The sequence below is a fragment of the Bombus huntii genome, chromosome 1 (genome assembly GCF_024542735.1).
Source record: "Bombus huntii isolate Logan2020A chromosome 1, iyBomHunt1.1, whole genome shotgun sequence".
Classification (NCBI taxonomy): Eukaryota; Metazoa; Arthropoda; class Insecta; order Hymenoptera; family Apidae; genus Bombus; species Bombus huntii.
The window spans coordinates 15275575-15293689 of record NC_066238.1 but is presented as its reverse complement, the minus strand read 5'-3'; the positions used below and the strand labels follow the sequence as shown (position 1 = coordinate 15293689).

The window sequence follows — 18115 nt, the reverse complement described above, 5'->3', positions numbered from 1 at the left end:
CAAGGAGAATAAAACGTGACGAAGACAGAAGGTTATTACAGCAAAAGGGAACGGTTGAAATAGAGTGAGTCAATCGTTCAGAGGAACATTGTATGTATATATGTATGACAGAACGAGAGTAAAAGAAAGAGAGGGAGGAAAGATTCCAGCGAGTAGCGTTAACGAACGACAGCGACAGTCAACGAGACAGTCTTTGCGGGAGCCGCCTTCGGTTGCTCCCACGTGCAGTTCAGCTCGTTGAATCTTAACGAGCTTACATCGAGAGGTAATTGTACATTTTCTGCGTCCAGAAGATACTCTTTAAAAAGATTTCGTTTGGGCAATAAAGTTGTCGATTGATAATAGCGATCGAGTCGAGCAGCACAAGTGAGAAAACTTAAGAGAATCTGCGTAATGTTTATCGCGAAAAATGAAGCAAAATCAGATAAATATCAACCGTTCCTCGATACGACGATTTGAAACGATTTAAGATACGGCAGTAGACACAGCAAGAAACTTACAGGTGAGATTGTTTGACCATCGATTCCGTCATACGATAACCACGACTCAGGATTTGCTTATCATTTGTATTTTATTCGAATGTTAGAACAAACGTAAATGTTTAAGAACGTCATTAAACGATGTTGTTTCGTTTGCTCGATCAATGACATTGGGATTAACGTCACTAGTCCTTTAAAAGGGAGAAGGTACGGCAAATCATATCGAATCAGATCGAATCGATCAGAAGTCCTATGCTACAAAAGTGTCAAACTCGAAATCATAATTAATGAAAGCAAATTCCGTTGAACATGACACAAAATTATTATTCATTCTTCCTTTCTTATCACTTATCTTATTTAACCACATTTCCTGATGAATTTCAGTAGGAGTGATGGTTCGATAACTATTACATATACTGAAAGAGTCGATGCGAAATCGTTGCTAGGAAACATATTTTTTTATCCGAGAGATCAACGATCGAGAAAGAGAGGAAAATCGAATAAGGAACGAAATTACGATGGGGCTCAACGCGGAGCTTACTGCTATTCTTCGAGGTAAATGAAATGTTAACAGACGTCACATATATATTATGTATATATATATTTATTACTGTAATCGTTTTAATCAACATCGACCGGATCGACATGAAACTACATACGTATATTTATTCACGATAGATGTAGTGCAATTTTTGGAATGTCTCCACGATGTAAAACTCCCATTGAAATTAGAGAACATTCGAGACAATCTATTGGTACGTTCGAAAGATACGCTAACGATGTTCGTAATAGAGAGAATCGGAAGACCGGCATCTCCAGAACCGTATTTAAATATGAACGCAACCGGATCGAAAGGTTTGATGGCAGCTACACTGAAAACGGAAACCGAGCTTCAAGAATACGTAGGAGCAGAGGAATACCATGAGATGCAAAAGCCACAGCAACAACAAGATTATTACGAGACCTTTCAGGGTGTCGAATCGACGAATAATACTATTGTACTCTCGACTCATGAAACGATCGATAATATTCAAAGTAAAGGAGAAGAGGTTGAAAATACGCTGATGGACATTTACGCGAATTTCTCAGCAACGGAAACGAAAAGTAAATGTAAGATGTGTGGCCCTCTTTATAGGAAGGAAGGAAAGAAATTGTTCGTTTTCGAACAATATCGAGCTTGTTGGGTTGGTAAGTTGAATTCTCTCGATGATCGATATCGATGTGATCAAAACATTGCATGTAACGGAGCAATTTCTATGCAAATGCGATAGGTTTGGTTGGATTGCATCTATTAATTTACGGAAACGATCGTGACAATCGGCCGTGCACGATTTTGCCAATTCAGGGCTACATGGCACGAGCTGCTCCAAATGCGATTCCTCGAGACCAACGTCGAAGCGAATCTACTTTTGAGATTTTCCGTCCTGGTAATAGAACTTTCCAGGTACTCAAATATTTCTCATAAAATATACTATAGATATAGAAATGGAAATAAATGAAAAGGTTAATAAATTGAATGTAAAGTTCAACGTTATTTCAGTTTTCTGCAAAAACTCGGAAGGATATGGAACAATGGGTAACGAAAATTTGTGAATTAGGAGGCGGGAAGAATGATTATAAAGAGACAACAAAACAAATGGACACGAACATCGTCGCAAATGGTGCTACCAAGCAACCGAATGACCAAGAAGACTCGAGTTGCAGGCAAGAGCTTCCCGATAAATCTTCGACCGATCCAATCGTTGATCGATCCAATGAAGATACTAATGAAGGAAGAGGACTGGATGATTCTCACGAATCGGCCAATATTTCTATTCCTTCGCCTGCCACTGGCCCTTCCGAAGCTATTGTTTCTATTTCTTCTCGCCCACATTCCTCAACTCCTCCTCCGTTACCAGCTCGAATCTGCCGAAAATTACCGATACCGTCCCCTCAACATTCGTCTTACGAACTTCCTGACGAAGAGGAAGACGATATTTACCATAAGATCGAAGATTTTAGAGAGACGATACAATACGCAAACGTCAAAAACAAACATGAATCTGATGAAAAAGGGAAAAAAGGAAATTTCGAAATTGTTACGAAAAAATCAATTGGCTCGCGAAACGAATTAACGTATGACGATACCATCGATAACATTGCAGCGTTGAAAGATAAAGTTGTAGATGAACAAAGTAAATTTCTATCGTACGATCACGGCGAGGTGATTATAGTATATTTTGCACACATTTATTTCTTTATTCGTTTTTTTATTCTTACCTGCTCTGTTACTCGTTCTTTCTTTTTTCTTACTCTATCATCTACATTTTTATATTATATTTATGTATGCATTTCACAATTACATCATCTTCCGTATATAGACTGTAATTCGCAACTCAAAATCGATCAAGGTTCGAACAACGGAGAAAGTGGAGGAATCGGCAAAGTCACCGCAAAAGAAATCGTTTTTGGACAGAGTGAGAAGTAAAAAGGAATCTCCGAGAAAAATTGAGAAAAAGACGAAGCATAAAACTGCGACCTCTCCATCGCAGCCGCCGGCGCCGCTCTCGCAACTTTCATTGTCATTGGCAAACAATCACGAATCATCGAGTTACTACGATGACGTATCTGAGTTGATAAATGTTGAGCAAGAAATTAACCGTTTCGAAGAAGAACAATCAGAGTATACTTGTCCACCTCCTCCCAGGCCGATCTATGTGAAACCACCGATAATCGAAAATGTAACCGATGCGGATGAATTTTATGATGACGTCGCGTATCGCGATAAATCACATCAAGTAAGAATTTTCTATCTCTTAATCTTTCCGTTTTATTTTTTTTCCTTTAATGTCGCTTGCTTCGATAGCATTATTTTTAAAGACATGTTCAATGAATTTACAGCAAATTACAAAGAAATCAAATCTCTTTCACAATCTCGTTCGCACGGATGCTGATCGGCCTGCTTTCTGCGAGAACTTAGACGTCTCGCAGCAATCATTCGAAGATAACGAGCATTATAAAATGCCACGACCCGAATCGCATTATCCTAGATGTCTTCCTGTTGATCAACAAGTTGACGATTTGTATGACGACGTTGCTATACTCGCAGAATTTACGGCACGACAAAAGGAAGTTCTACATAACAGAGATAACGAAAACGCAACAAGATCTCAAATCAGTCCCGAAAAAAAGGCGTGGAATCGATTTGTTAGCGGGAAAAGATCAAAAACGGTTGATTCAACGGTTACCGAAACGAATAGCCGAGTTTTAAACGAGACAGAGGATTCATCGGATGACTTTGGCGAACAACAAAATACTTCGAGAATGAATACCTTTCAAAAATTGATTAGTAGAATGGAAAACTCTCTTGGCAAAGCACCCTCTAGGACAACATCGTCGATATTATTAAATAAAACAAATCTCACAAAATATGTGTAGCATAAATAATAATTCGAAAAGAAACGTGTATTCGCAGTTCACGTATTCAAATATATGACCAAAGAAATAATACGTTAGTATATTTAAAAGTAAGTAGTATATTTCAATATATCTGTATTGATAAGAATCTTTTATTTTTTAAAATAAATAACATTCTTTAACTTGCATATGTAATCCTAATATGACGTACCGTAAATATTCGGATACACGATCGAATTTATAAGTTTCAACGATGATAGATTTCATTCGTTATTTATAAGTTGTACTTCAAAAAGTAATTATGCCCAATACATTTGATCGTATCGTTTTATCTTATAAAACGCTTATTTATTCGCTGGAATGTCCATCTCTGTTTTAAAATTTTTCTCATATGCATGGTATAAATTATCGCAAATATTAATCACTGCTTGTATAAAAGAGTCAAATACATCGGTACTATATTTCTGAAATGCTTTTAAATGTATACCTGTCTTAGATTCTATGTACTCTATAAACAATTCTGACTGTTTCGAATACAATGGAAGAATCACAATCATCAATGTGAGTGCTAAACCAAACAAAAAAAGCCATGAGATCATGGACATAAAAAATCGATGTGCATTTCCTAGAACATCAATCAAAATATTATAAAATACTATTTGCATTTCTAAATTGTTCGGTACAACACATCTTGTTAGGTACGTTACCTTTAGTTTCATGTGTTTTATCAGCTTGGTTTCTATTGTGCGTGATTATCAGAGGTTCTATTTTGTCTTCATCTATTAGTGATACCTCGCTCGATTGATTAGATCCATTTTCATCTAAATTTTGCTTATTATTCTTATCCAATATCTTCTTCTTCTTTTTCCTCCCTCCTTTTTTTGTTGGAACAGTACCTGTTTCCATATCTGCTATAAATAAATGTGTTAATAGCGTCTAATATGTAGGAGCTATTTTAAGAGACTGGTATATTTTAATTTTGAACATTACCTGTAATGGCATTTAATCTCCGTAATTTTTCTTCTTCGATAGTAAGTTTCACACTTGACAAATAAGTGACAATGTTACGAGCACAAGCTTGGCATTCACTCAAATTACTACAAGGACCAGCAACACTAGCCACAGCAGGAGTTAAAGGATTTTCCTTTAAATCTAACCATCTTAAACTTTTTAATTCGCTTAAACTAAGTGGTAATCTGCTTATCTGTAAGATCATTCTACTATTATTTACATGCTTAACATTGTTGTAACACAGTTTAACACTGTTCCAGTCTTTCAGATAAAAACCATGTCCTAAAGGAATTTCTTTCCGATGTTTTGATAGCATTGCAATTAGTTTCTCCAGGGTCTAAAAACTGAAACTGAGTTTTAGAGAAAGAAATTTCTTTTGTCACTGCTTTTATTCAAAAGCTTCAAACAATATATATGGAACAGTCTCAAGTGTGACAATTCAGGCTGTGAAAGCCTCAAATCTCTTATTATTTACATGATCTAGATTTATTTAAAAAATTTATGATGTAATAGTTTTGATTTACTTGATTTGCATAAAGATCTAAATGTTTCAGTCGCTTCAGTTCTCCAAAATTTTCAGGGATTTCTGTCAACATGTTTCTACTAAGATCTAGTATGACTATTTGCTTAAGGTCAACAAAAGTACTCTGAAATAAATTATTAATAAAATTACTTTAAAAAGTAATATTACACTAAGTGAAAGTAACAAAATTAAAAAACTTACAGATAAAGAAGTTAAAAGATTATTTGATAAATCCAAATGTGTTGCTTTTTTAATAGTTGCCTGAGAAATATAAGACACACATTTTAATACTTTAGTTTAATGTATACAGTGATGTACGTTTTACAGCGTAAAACGATTTAAAGTTATCAAATAAAACATATAAATGAAATTTAATAATTTATCTGACATTTGTTAGATTAGGTAAAATATGTATGTATAAGTTTTTGAACGTACAATTTCTCGAATAGGCACTTCTTTAAGGTCACATAAACTAAGATCTAGCTTTTCGTCTTTTAATCTACTTTTAACTTTCTTTAAATTCATTTTGGTACTGGAAAAAAATTAATTACACACAAACGTCTGGTATTTATGATTTTTTGTGGCGTCACCTTCTGGTAAAGGACATATTGTCTCAAAGTTGAGGAAATTTAATATCACATATTAAAACGGTAAAATATTTTTTGATCTGTCAACTGAATGATACAAAATTTCATACTATTAGTAATGAACAAATTTTTAATAAATATGTATGCACACACGTGGCTAATAAAGACCAATACAAAATGACCACGCATATGTCATTTTCAATTTTCGACTTTTATCTGACAATTCAGCAACTTTTAAAATCACACGACTGTTGGCAGAACTTGTTAGCGATTGTAGTGAGTTTAGAACTATCATGAACGTAACATGACTCATAACGTGACGCGTCTAACAATCTTGCAGTAATGGTAATGAATTCATTTCTATACATTTATAGCAGTTATGCTTATACTTGAAGGGAAAAATTGATAAGTGAGGAGTCAGGACAAGTTCAGATTGTAACGAGAACTTTTGGCAGGCAAGGGGGAATTAACAATCACGATTTACTTGATTCTTAAGATTCACAGAATTTCTGATTTAATCTGAACAGCTTTTACCTCGATTTGTCTACTTTTAGGTTAAAAATTAATTCTATTCAAAATGTCTACACGGTATATGAAAAAAGTATATGGGAGTGATGTATTATTCGAGAAGGGTAGTGAAAATGAGAGTGAGATGGAAAACTCGATAATTGGCAACGTTAAACCAAAGACATTCAACTTCTTTGATGTAGTATGTGTCCAAATACTTTAATAAGTATCTTTCTGTTTAGCACTTCCATTTTGTATCATTATCATTTAAATGATAATGTAATCAAATTTTTTCCTAATTTTTTGGATATTTATTATATTACTTAATGTTACTATGAAATTTATTTTCCTTTCTTTTAGTTGAATCAAAATTCTGAAATTAATGAGGAAGAAAATGAAGAAGAACAAGCAGCGGATGAAAATAGTGTTGATGAAGCTAAGCGCAAGAAAAAAAAGAAAAGACGAAGAAAATTAGAAGGTTGTAAAGCCCAAATTGTTGAATCAAAAGAAGAAAATATAGATGAAATTGAAAGAACAGTGAGGGAAGTGAATAAATTACTTGGGGAACCACTTCCAGGTTGTAGCTCTCAAAGTACAGATAATTTTCAGTGGAGCCAACAAAAGTCTAAAGAAAATATTTTGTTAGTGCAACATAAGCACTTAAATCCGTATAATGAACTTAAGAGAATTTTTGGTAGCAAAACAGTGCAAGCAGAACAAAAGTATGTTTTTAATGAAACGTGTGTTATGTAAATAGATATAAGATAAATAGTGTAATTAGACCTTGTATCATAAATAGTTACTTTCAACAGCAATAGGAGAAATAGAGGACGTGTGGGCCATTTAAAGAAAACCTGGTTGGTTTCTGCTAGAGATAATTGGCCACCAATTAATAAATTTGGCCTTTCAATGTCTTTGGATCATACTATACAAACAACCAATAATGTTCAATACTTTGTGTATGACCACAGTCCATCATACAGACAAGTACAATTAAAATTTTTAGAAGCTGTTGAAAGCTCAAATCATGAAAATATCCTTGTATGTTATGTTTCAATTTAAATACTATATTTATTATGAATACATAAAAAGTACTTGAAATAAATCAAATTTTCATGTCTTCTTTTAGAGTATAATCAACATGCATTCTTATCATGTAGATGCATTATTACAATTAGCCGAACTGTGTAAACACAATGATGATTTAGCAATGGCTGCACAATTGACGGAACGAGCTTTGTACTGCTTAGAATGTGCTTTTCACCCACTGTTTAATTATACAACTGCTCTTTGCAGACTAGATTACAGGAAACAACAAAATCGTGCTTTATTTATAACTTTATTTAAACATATTAATTTTGTTGGTGGACGTGCATGTTACAGGTAAAAAAGCAGAACTTCTTTAAACCTCTAATAACGCTTTCTTTAATTTTCTTCAAATTTATTTATATTCCAGAACAAGCTTGGAGTTTTGTAAATTACTTTTGTCACTTGATCCAGAAGGTGATCCATTAGCCGTGGTTCTTTGTCTTGATTTCTATGCTTTAAGAGCAAAGGAATACGAATGGTTTATAGAATTTTGCAATCTTTGGGATAGTACAAGAAACCTAACACAGTTGCCAAATATAGCATACAGTTTAGCTTTAGCCCATTTTCATTTAGGCAACACAAGTATTGCTAACGAACTATTACAAAATGCTTTAATAATGTTCCCGGGTGTTTTGATGCAGTTACTAGAAAAATGTGGGATACAACCTGATGAAATGGTATTTTCATGTTATTATAGTGATGAGCAAATGTTTCAATAAATTTTTATATGAAATTAAAGAAAAATTAGAACCTATTATACGAAATTGTTTTGCAGATACGATCCTATGATTTCTTTAACACTAAAGCAGTAATTTCAACTTCACCACCTCTAGAGAAGCTACAAAATTTATATGTCGATCGTAACTTTCGCCTATGGAAAGATGTAGATCTTTTACCGTGGCTACGTGAAAATGTACACACTGTACTAAATCGTGTTAATTCACAAGATGATTACGTAAAGTATTGTGAGGTAAAACGAAGAAAACGTTACCAAGGGAGATTACCAAAGAATATTTTACGATATATTATATTGTCTGATATAAGAAATATCAATGTGAACTTTCATGAGGTATAAGCACTTTTATGTTATAATTTTCAAATTTTTTCATCTGTACTACATTCTTGTATGAAATACTAGGTACAAATTGATGGTTCCATTCTTTCGCATGATCCTCTACCACCTGTGGATAGTATTGATATTTACAAACGACCTGCCACAAGTACAAGATCAAACAGAAATAATGCCGGTTTTTTATCTCTCTTTCTTTCATATTTATCCAGAGATATTAGTAGAGATGTTGCGGAAGTTCTTGAAAATACAAATTTATCGTAAGTATCTAATAGTATCAGTTTTAGTAATGGTGATAGTAATAGAAGTAATAACAACAACAACAACATCAACAACAACAGTAATAATGTTTAAATTAATATAAGCGGATAATTATTACAATATATAATGTTATGTAAAATTTTTAGCTATGATAATGATGAAGAAACATAAAATTGATTTCAACTATTGATTACTGATTATATCGTGGAATAACATGTCAGAGTACAGGAAGTTTGCTTTCAATTAAATAACATAAAAATGAAGTTAATATGTGTATAAATATTTTTCAAACAACAGCTATTTTTATGAAAATAACATACATTTCATGGCAGGTAATATATATAATATTTAGTAATGAACACTACAAAAATTATAGTCCTTTTCTATTATTATAACTACTTTCATCATCATCATTATCACTATCATAGTTGTATAATATTTTATTATATGTACTTGAAGCTTGATATACTCTGATTATATTTATATATTCATATGTAGTATGAGGTTGTATACATTGTACAATCCTGTATGCTGTATTGTAATTTTTTGGTACTTTTGATGCAATTATTACATACCCAATTTTTGCGAAGTTTTAAATAATAAAAAAAGAATAAATATATATATATATATACATACACATACACATATACATACGTATATATACACATATATTAATAAATAAATTATATTGTTGAAATACTTGTATCAAAGTGTTATTTGTCAATTATCATTTATATTTTGTTGATACATAAGCTCATTATATATAGGATAATGTAAAGCACATACTCTGTGAATGTAATTCATTAAAAAAGAATTATTATTTTCAAGTTGTCTTATGTTATGTACAGATCTATACAATTATTTTGTATTATCATTTTTATTAACTATTCCTAGTCATTGTTTCTAATGCAGTGTTACCTTCATCTTTTTGAGAGATTTTCCCTGTATCTTTATTACATATAAATATCGTCATATATTATTGTAATAATTAATGAGCATAAAAACTTTTGTGTGCGTTTACTAGTGCAATACTGGGCGTTCCTCTGTAATTATTTCAGTTAGCAATTATGTAATAAAAACACCCATTCCATCTAATCAAGTACATCATCATTTAAGATAAAAAATTAGAAATTCATTAAATTGTTGATACATCATTTAGCGTTCAGAGGGACCATTGGTCCATAATAATGTAATTCCTTTTAATTCCACTTGCATTCTTATTTATTTTATACCATACTATGGAATACGGGATTATAACGACAAATTCCAGGTCCATATTCTTGATAAGCTTTTTTGGTATGACAAACTGTATAAAATTCTGGATCGCTAGCTAATAACGCACCTCCGTACCATACTGCCCAACGTTGTTTGTGATGCGATATAACATGAACATCTATAGGTTTTGGCTAAAATAAAATTAAACATAAATATTAAGGTTACTCTTCTTCTTTTTTCATATTGAAATATATAAAAATACATATTACCGTAATTAGACTTCCACTTAATGTTTCGCTAAGTTTGAGACGTGCATCGACAATTCGTTTTATATCACGTTGTAATCGTCTGCCAAAGTCCTTGAACATCGTAGAACCACCCGATAATACAATATTACTATATAATGGTCTTCTAACGTCTATTGGACAATTTTGAATTACATCATCTACGATTTCGCTTAGTGGTGTCGTGAAATCTGGATTAGAGAACTAAAAATGTGATAATAAAATAAAATGTACATGTAACAAACCTTTCATGTTTTATAACTGAATTTATATGCTTAAATTTAAATGGACATACCTCAGGATGAAAGAATATCTCTGGTCCAAGAAACCTTTCATATCCAACATCTACTACAAATGGTTGCTTTGTAATACTATTGACACCTTCATATTTTTTTATTTTAGTAGGGTCACTATCGTATTTAGCAAATTCTTTTGAAATATCGGGGCATATATAGCAATATTTTTCTTTTATTGCTTTAGCTGTTTCTAATGATTGTTCAGGTGGAATTCCGATTTCACGTTCTCGTAACAAACTTTGAATGAAATATGTAATATCACGACCGGCAATAGGAATATGCTTTATACAACTTCCTATAACAAAACCTTCTGCCTAAATGACAAAATAAATTTGTTAATTGCAACAGGTTACAATTTATGTTGTATGTTCATTTTATAATTTTATATTCTTCTTCTTTTACACATACCACTGGTATTACGTGAGTTACGCCATCTCCACTATCGACAACAACACCTGTTAATGTCCTATCCTCTATTGTTTTAGCTGTCCAAGAGGCAGCTAATGCTAATACTGCTTGAACAGCAATATAAAGACCTGGCACATTAAATGATTCAAACATTATCTCTGCTGTATATTCCCGATTTTCTGGAGTATTTAATGGTGGTTCTGTGAGTAAAAAGTAATGATCTTCAGGTTCTGCCCTAAGATATTTGAAAATACATTGCTGTAGGAATTTTTCCATTAAATCCCAGTCTTCCACTAATCCATGTCTAACTGGATACTAAGCAAAATTGAGCGTAAATTATAAGGTAATTTGAAAAATATGTATTTTAATAAAAATATAACCGCATACTGATGTATCTACATACTTTCACAGAATAACCAGTAGCTTCAAAAGCTTCATCTCCAATATAAGCATCCAAATCTTCGACTCCTTTAGTAACCCTTCTGGCATTATTATCTCCAACCTTTGCAGTTTCTTTAATAGCAATTGCAGAAGGAATTATAAGCTGAGGTTCCTTATTGCCTGCAAACCCTAGCTTTGTATATCTGTAAAGTTACAAATAATAATGAGAAAATATTTTTTTCTTTTTGATAGAATAAATAAACAAAATATATAATTACTCTACTATTAGTACATGTTTGTTTCATTAACTACTATATATGTACATATTGAATTCAAATTTTGTTAGAAATAGTGCTTTACTAATGTAAATTTATAGCTTGTTATTACTGAATGTAAATAACGAATATTAGTAGCTGTGTTTCTAACAACTAACTATCAATTGATAAGACAGAAAAAGGAATAGTTAATTATGTTACATTTTTTTAGTATAATTTATTTAATACGTGGAATGACATGTGTCATCAAGTCACGCTTCAGCTCATTTATTTTAGTTGAGATTAATTTTTTAAATTACATACCCTGTACCCACATCGATTACACATGCAGGTAGACGACCAAGCATTGTGCCCTTTTCGTTTCTGTTTTTGCTTTTATTCGAAAGAAAAATATCTTCTCTACAATACAAACTGAACACTCATCCGTTCCAATTAACCACACCTCGCTTTACAGATAAAGCAGAAGTGCACTTTAAGCGGCGTGTTCATTGAGCGAAATTTTCTTTGATAGATTGTCAAAAATGGGAATTTATAGGGAAGATCATCACAATATCTATAAATAACCGATTTTATCGTAAAGTTTATTAAATATATCTTGTTTTAAATTTGTTTTTTAAAAACAATCGAATATTATAATTAACAAAAAATCTTGTATACTTAACGAAATAATGTATTATATATTGATCCGACGCGAACTGGTATCGAAGTACACAGTCTAGCTGGTTACTACCAAAAGGTTCCGGATTCGATTCTCGGCGGGCGTACCGGTCTTTTTAAAGAATTTATTACGTATTGTAATATGTAATAGCAAGCCTGCGGTTTAGGCACATAGTTAACTGACTCGTGGTGGGTGATCATGTGGTGTTGGTACGAGTAAGAGAGAATGAAACTAAAAAAAGAGAAAATTTGAAAATGAGAAAAAAGAAGATAACGAAATTCCGAAAAGATTTTTCCGTTGGATAAAATAAAGAACAATTAACCCCTGCACACTTCATCTCTTGACCCCAAGAGAAATTTTAAACGATATATTGATGCGTGTATATACAATGTACCCACGAATTCTGTCTACATAGGATTTAAAGGAATACATAATATTATGGTAGTTAGCGGTTTCTTGATAAGTGATAATGCATACAGGTTAAAAGTCATTTTTGTTTTTTTAAATGGAATCATATGTTTTTTATTACGTTAACTGACTAATCTCGGCGTTTTCTACAAAAAATTACTAACCTATTTACATATGTTGAAAAACTATTAGTTTTCATGCGTTTCCTTGTCTCTCATGTGTTAAATATGACAAATTAAAATATCACTAAACCAATAGTTTTTCGAGATAGATTAATACTTTTTGATGGATTGCATTTTGAGATGGATTGACTAGCATATTAAAATATATATGATTCCATGCAAAAAAACAAAAATAACCTTCGTGTCTCCTCTATGCATCCATTTGTCAAGAAACCGCGATTATCATATTATGTATTCCTCGAAATTCTATGATTTTTATTAGAAATATTTCTGCTTATTGTTTGAAACAACAAAGATATTCCAAATGGATAGAGTTCATGCGATTTGCATATTTACATGTATGGTATAATGTGTGTACATATGTTTATCAAATAGACATATATTTTCAATATTAGTGGTTATATTGAATGGCTAATTGTTACATAATGATAATTTTATTCAATTAATGATAAATTGCAATGTAATACAATTGAAAGAATCGCCCATTCTTATTTAATATTGCAGATAAAGAAGAATATTTATTGCTGGAAAAAGAGGAATTGGATGTAAAAAAAGAAAATGTGTGTGTGAATACATACACTGAAATATACATATACACTATGTATTATAACATATATGTAGTATCAATATATAAATACAAACAAATTACATAAAAAAGAAATACAAAATATTATTTGAATCTCACACATTATATGTATCACTTTCTGCACAAAGAATATTCTTGCAGTATAAATGCAAATGTAGTATAAATGCAATGTAGTAAAAATGCTTTTGCTAAAGCAGAAGAGGCTACTTAAATATTTCTTATATCTATTTGTTTATGGCAGTGTTTATGGTATTCATAGATCTTCGCGTTTCGATTTATTTATATTTTGGTCGTTAAATATAGTCGTAGAATTTTCTGTATCGCTAATGTATCCTTGTTCACCAGTGTAATGCGTCGGATAAATTAATAAAGGATTTGCGGAAAGTAATATTAAATTTCGTTTTGTATAATGTACTTTCCAATCATCCCTATATATAGAAAGAATAATAATAGTAAAATATGATTAAAGTATTACAAAAGACTTATTTAAGAAAGGAGCATGAGAAAATATTTTAAGTTTCCCTCCTTTTACCTAGGATGAACATCAGATAATATAGGAAGATATTCATCGACGGGTAATAATTGTTTTAACGGCATTGCTTCTATTAGTTTCTTTGCACCACTTGTAGATAAAATATATCCTAATGTCCAGTAACTGTAACCAGCATGTACCAAATATTTTGATCCATCGATCCAAGATTCAGCACTTTCTGCTAATCTTTTTCTTCCCAGATAACTAATATATAATAAAATAGAATTTCATATTTAATCAAACCAAATTTTATAATTAAGTTTGGTATTAAAGAAATTTTCTATATATTAAATACGTACACCAAATCCCACTCAAATTGAAGGTCTTCCAATTCTCTTAAAATGTAATTTACTTTTTGACGGAAGAACGGTTCAAAACGAACGTCGTCTTCTAAGACAATAATACTTTTAAAGCCATTTTCTATTACCTAATATAATTTTCCAATTGTTTAATGTAATTTTAGCGTACTAATAACTTGATTACACAAATTTGATGTGCAATTACCTTATTCCAGATATTGTAATGGCTTAAAAAACAACCAATTTCACCCATAGTCATTGGTCTATAATTATTTTTCTTATCGTTAATTGTTTATATTAGTTTCAAGGTATTTTTAATACCTTATTTTTCATTGTAACTTACCGATTATGATAAGGATCAGTGTATCCTGCCATTATCTCTATTCCCAATTTCTCAATAACAGACTGGTTTAATATCCTGAATAGACAAACGCGTAAATTATAATATAAAGTTATTTATAATGGTATTGAAAACCAACGACTTTCAATCATTATTAACAAGAATATTCTAATATAAAAATGAAAGAAATATACAAATATATAAATTGCTAACGTGTTCACGACTTACCTACCGTCAACAGCATCATGTGTTTCTACTCGAATTCCAAGTTCTTTAAAAAGTTTGTGCATTCGCTCGCGTCTTTCTGGTCTTCTTAAAAGGTTTATCATATAAATATTGTCCACTTGCAACGTATCCTCGGTAGGATATTGTACAAATCGCTCGAGATGCATTGACAATGGAAGGTAATTATTGTCGGCTGAGAAAAAATAAAAATTTCACGATGTAAGGTATAATTCAGTTTCCTTTTTCACGATTGGTTTAACTTACATAATATTTCTGTCTTAATATTGGTCAATCTTTGTAGATCTTCAGTGACCGTTTCTTCTTCTTCCAACGGAACCATGATGAAGCCATAAATATTATCGTTACAAATAAATAATGGTATATCTAGTATAAATAGAAGGAAGAAAAGATTACTTATGGAAAGCGCCCAAAAATGAGAAAATTTTATAAAAACTTAAGCATTAGTTTACCAGAATTATTAGCACCGACGGCAAAAGTTATAATGTCGTCGATAGGACCGCTGTACTGATTCAAATTTTTTGGATCATATGTTAAAAGGTCCGAAATATGTTTTCTTAAATCTATAAGGACGGCGCTATGAATCATAGGCACGTTGAAACATCCTTTTATTTCCCGAAATAAGATAGGTTCATACTTTTCTGTTCGTAAATAGTAGAAATCACTGGTCATTCCAGCCCAAAAATTGCTATATAAGCCATCAGACTTCAATAACGGGGCAACTACAGTTTCGTTTTTCAAGATTAATTCGTTAAGAGTATTCGGGTTTGTTAGAAAAACATCTGCATCGAGCATCTAAAATTGAATATAAAGAGAAGGAGAGAGAGAGAGAGAGATTCATACTAGACAATCAAAAAGATAAGTTTTTTAAAAACGTTACTCAATAATTGAAAATTGTAAAACCTTATCAAAATTTAATAAAAATGAAAAAATGAGTTTTTACCCAAATGAAATCTGCCCAAATATTTCTTCCAGCATGAAGTGCCTCTTCGCGTAAATTTATCACATGTAAAAATCTTTGTGGTGACCAATGGGAAATTTCATTTTCGTCCTCGAATCCGTTTGATTTTTCATCAAAATTTATTTCAACTCCATGATACTTGCTCTTTTCATTTTTTAGCCAAGCTGATAATATTTCGATTGAGTTATCAATATTATTATCACTACATATCCTTAAACAAAGTATGTAATCTTAGTTGTTACAGCTTAAAAATAATTCAAAAGTATTAAGAAATATATATATATTAAATAAGTGAAGCATCCATAATATTTAAAAAGAATTTAAATATGATATATCGGTATGTTTCAACTTCAATTATTGCTTCTGCATTAACATATTTTACATAAAGTGATCAAAAGATATTAAAAATATTTATGACATTCAAACGCATTATTGCTATTAAGCAGTATTTGCCCATTAATTTAAAATTTGATCTAACTGAAATGCTTTATACTCGAAGATAATATAATAAATATACATTTATTTCTTTGTGAAACTAAAAATTATTCTTTGTTACTGTTCTGGTATTGTAAAAAATTGCATTTACTTTCAATTTTGCTCATTTGGTTAATCAAAGATATAATTCTACTCCCCTTATCTATGTAATTATATATTATGATTTCTACAATTGTCGTTTAACAATTTTGCTGGAATAACAAGGTTAGAATATATGTATACTTACCAGAGATGTATTCGTTCTTTAGGATAAGTCAGTTGTTCCAAGAAGGTTAAGAAATATGGTAATGTATGTGCTTTGTTACGTACTAAAATTGTTATTAAAACTGTCGGATTTTTTAAATTCTGCCCAGAAATTTCAATAAACACGATAAAACACACCAAGGTAACACAAAAAAAATTCACTAATTTCATCTCCGTTTCGAAATTTATTAATATCTTCTACCTTTGATTGTTTAGTTATTCACGATAACATATACAATAAAAGATACAGTTCCTAAAAGCGTTGTCTTCACCATGTTATTCATTAGATTAGTTCATCTCTTCTGATATAATTTTACTACCCACATGTGCCCACGTGAAAAACATGTAGTCGGCAAAGCAGAGAGTTGCTGTATTTGTATACACATCCGATTATCCGTAAAAACAAATACATATAACTACTTAGACGTGTTCACGATACTTTAAATTTACAAGTAGGAATACAGAAAGTATGTACAAATTAATTTGTAGGAGAATTTGTAGAAAACCTACTTCGATCCGATGATTTCTAAATATATTGTAAAGTTCAACATTTTGAACAACTTTTTTCTATATATAACCGGTGATCGACTTTAGTTTCCGAGATATTTGCAAAATACTGCCGATATCACTATAGTGTATTTCTACTTATAGTTGTGCGTCTGTGACAGTGTATGCGCCAGTTAGATTGCCGGATGCCGGCTGCTTATCTTTTGTTTATAAACGAGGTTCCGGCAAGCTTAAAGGCCCTGTGACAATGTTCATATGCGAGATTACAAGAAATGTCTATTATAACTTATAACTCAATTAAAAATGAATATCATCAATGTATTTGGTCTAGTTTTGGGTTAATTTTTTCATCGTAGCGATCGGCAACGCTTGCGTGAAACAATAACAATTATTCTTTTCGTAAAATAATATCAATTATTCAATCGCCTTCTATTCTTTCAATTAACTTATTATTTAATGCAAGCGTTGCCATCAGGCAGCTGGATTGAAAAAATTAACATAAACCCAAACCCAATATATTGATGATATTCATATTTAATTGAATTGTAACAGACATTTCTTGCAGCCTCCTATATGCAATCGTACACGGGACCTTTAAGCTTATAAACAAAAGATAAGCGGCCGGCATCCGGCAATCTAACTGGCGCATACACTGCACAGACGCACAACTATAGGTAGAAATACACTATAGTGATATCAGCAGTATTTTGCAAATATTTCGGAAACTAAGGCCGAAAAAAAAAAAATAGGAGAAAGTTGTTAAAAATGTTGATTTCTATAACATATTTCAAAATCATCAATATCGAAGAGGAAGTAGCTTTTTTACAAGTTTACCAATTCGTGGAATAACTAATTTTTGTACCACTATCTTCCTCATGTT

General features: G+C 31.5%; 5 protein-coding genes across 13 annotated transcripts; 2 read left to right on the top strand and 3 right to left on the bottom strand.

The window, feature by feature from the left end:
- The first annotated feature begins 103 nt into the window (after positions 1-103).
- On the top strand, positions 104-4063 carry LOC126866094 (uncharacterized). 4 transcript variants are annotated; one of them, XM_050619260.1, is made up of 7 exons: positions 104-502; positions 864-1034; positions 1158-1667; positions 1751-1923; positions 2020-2682; positions 2870-3256; positions 3339-4063. In XM_050619260.1, exons 2-7 carry the CDS (start codon positions 998-1000, stop codon positions 3894-3896), a joined length of 2328 nt encoding a protein of 775 aa, XP_050475217.1. In that variant the 5' UTR covers positions 104-502; positions 864-997; the 3' UTR covers positions 3897-4063. The 4 variants fall into 4 exon arrangements, with proteins under 4 accessions (XP_050475217.1, XP_050475197.1, XP_050475187.1 ...); XM_050619240.1 differs by having other exon boundaries at positions 168-502; positions 867-1034; positions 2840-3256; XM_050619230.1 differs by having other exon boundaries at positions 169-502; positions 2840-3256.
- LOC126866205 (leucine-rich repeat-containing protein 59) lies at positions 4006-6201 on the bottom strand. Of its 2 annotated transcripts, none has more exons than XM_050619537.1 (6): positions 5845-6201; positions 5611-5670; positions 5411-5533; positions 4866-5079; positions 4583-4786; positions 4006-4500 (listed from the first exon to the last, which is right to left on the bottom strand). In XM_050619537.1, exons 1-6 carry the CDS (start codon positions 5932-5934, stop codon positions 4220-4222), a joined length of 972 nt encoding a protein of 323 aa, XP_050475494.1. In that variant the 5' UTR covers positions 5935-6201; the 3' UTR covers positions 4006-4219. The 2 variants fall into 2 exon arrangements, with proteins under 2 accessions (XP_050475494.1, XP_050475503.1); XM_050619546.1 differs by having other exon boundaries at positions 4583-4783; positions 5845-6194.
- A 4-nt stretch (positions 6202-6205) lies between these two features.
- Positions 6206-9749, top strand: LOC126866151 (transcription factor 25). Of its 2 annotated transcripts, none has more exons than XM_050619387.1 (9): positions 6206-6341; positions 6551-6705; positions 6864-7225; positions 7316-7544; positions 7633-7886; positions 7960-8269; positions 8368-8661; positions 8731-8921; positions 9069-9749. In XM_050619387.1, exons 2-9 carry the CDS (start codon positions 6574-6576, stop codon positions 9091-9093), a joined length of 1797 nt encoding a protein of 598 aa, XP_050475344.1. In that variant the 5' UTR covers positions 6206-6341; positions 6551-6573; the 3' UTR covers positions 9094-9749. The 2 variants fall into 2 exon arrangements, with proteins under 2 accessions (XP_050475344.1, XP_050475334.1); XM_050619377.1 differs by having other exon boundaries at positions 6290-6451.
- On the bottom strand, positions 9717-12275 carry LOC126866183 (actin-related protein 3). Its single transcript, XM_050619474.1, has 6 exons — positions 12085-12275; positions 11529-11709; positions 11126-11440; positions 10717-11031; positions 10407-10625; positions 9717-10328 (listed from the first exon to the last, which is right to left on the bottom strand). The coding sequence occupies exons 1-6, from the start codon at positions 12126-12128 to the stop codon at positions 10149-10151; spliced, it is 1254 nt and encodes a 417-aa protein (XP_050475431.1). The 5' UTR covers positions 12129-12275; the 3' UTR covers positions 9717-10148.
- LOC126866158 (glycosyltransferase 25 family member) lies at positions 11542-17812 on the bottom strand. 4 transcript variants are annotated; one of them, XM_050619409.1, is made up of 12 exons: positions 16712-17812; positions 15973-16201; positions 15482-15824; positions 15276-15395; positions 15015-15204; positions 14790-14864; positions 14652-14709; positions 14447-14574; positions 14148-14351; positions 13715-14043; positions 12444-12670; positions 12175-12334 (listed from the first exon to the last, which is right to left on the bottom strand). In XM_050619409.1, the coding sequence occupies exons 1-10, from the start codon at positions 16897-16899 to the stop codon at positions 13869-13871; spliced, it is 1710 nt and encodes a 569-aa protein (XP_050475366.1). In that variant the 5' UTR covers positions 16900-17812; the 3' UTR covers positions 12175-12334; positions 12444-12670; positions 13715-13868. The 4 variants fall into 4 exon arrangements, with proteins under 4 accessions (XP_050475369.1, XP_050475366.1, XP_050475359.1 ...); XM_050619412.1 differs by lacking the exons at positions 12175-12334; positions 12444-12670 and adding an exon at positions 11542-11709; XM_050619402.1 differs by having other exon boundaries at positions 12175-12670.
- Positions 17813-18115: the final 303 nt, after the last annotated feature.

What these genes read in the sequence shown, in the direction of transcription:
- LOC126866158 (XM_050619412.1), bottom strand. Translation starts at nt 16,899, where the DNA reads ATGAAATTAGTGAATTTTTTTTGTGTTACCTTGGTGTGTTTTATCGTG. An exon ending in ACTGATCCTTATCATAATCG is followed by an intron (nt 14,710 to 14,789) that starts GTAAGTTACAAT and finishes AAATAATTATAG; the next exon opens with ACCAATGACTATGGGTGAAA. An exon ending in CAATTTGAGTGGGATTTGGT is followed by an intron (nt 14,352 to 14,446) that starts GTACGTATTTAA and finishes ATTATATATTAG; the next exon opens with TTATCTGGGAAGAAAAAGAT.
- LOC126866205 (XM_050619537.1), bottom strand. Translation starts at nt 5,934, where the DNA reads ATGAATTTAAAGAAAGTTAAAAGTAGATTAAAAGACGAAAAGCTAGAT. An exon ending in AAGTGCCTATTCGAGAAATT is followed by an intron (nt 5,671 to 5,844) that starts GTACGTTCAAAA and finishes TATATTTCTCAG; the next exon opens with GCAACTATTAAAAAAGCAAC. An exon ending in TAGATCTTTATGCAAATCAA is followed by an intron (nt 5,080 to 5,410) that starts GTAAATCAAAAC and finishes ATGATCTTACAG; the next exon opens with ATAAGCAGATTACCACTTAG.
- LOC126866151 (XM_050619387.1), top strand. Translation starts at nt 6,574, where the DNA reads ATGTCTACACGGTATATGAAAAAAGTATATGGGAGTGATGTATTATTC. An exon ending in ACAGTGCAAGCAGAACAAAA is followed by an intron (nt 7,226 to 7,315) that starts GTATGTTTTTAA and finishes TACTTTCAACAG; the next exon opens with CAATAGGAGAAATAGAGGAC. An exon ending in TCAATGTGAACTTTCATGAG is followed by an intron (nt 8,662 to 8,730) that starts GTATAAGCACTT and finishes ATGAAATACTAG; the next exon opens with GTACAAATTGATGGTTCCAT.
- LOC126866183 (XM_050619474.1), bottom strand. Translation starts at nt 12,128, where the DNA reads ATGCTTGGTCGTCTACCTGCATGTGTAATCGATGTGGGTACAGG. An exon ending in CTACTGGTTATTCTGTGAAA is followed by an intron (nt 11,441 to 11,528) that starts GTATGTAGATAC and finishes AATTTTGCTTAG; the next exon opens with TATCCAGTTAGACATGGATT. An exon ending in AGATATTCTTTCATCCTGAG is followed by an intron (nt 10,626 to 10,716) that starts GTATGTCCATTT and finishes TCACATTTTTAG; the next exon opens with TTCTCTAATCCAGATTTCAC.
- LOC126866094 (XM_050619240.1), top strand. Translation starts at nt 998, where the DNA reads ATGGGGCTCAACGCGGAGCTTACTGCTATTCTTCGAG. An exon ending in GCTTACTGCTATTCTTCGAG is followed by an intron (nt 1,035 to 1,157) that starts GTAAATGAAATG and finishes TATTCACGATAG; the next exon opens with ATGTAGTGCAATTTTTGGAA. An exon ending in ATATCGAGCTTGTTGGGTTG is followed by an intron (nt 1,668 to 1,750) that starts GTAAGTTGAATT and finishes CAAATGCGATAG; the next exon opens with GTTTGGTTGGATTGCATCTA.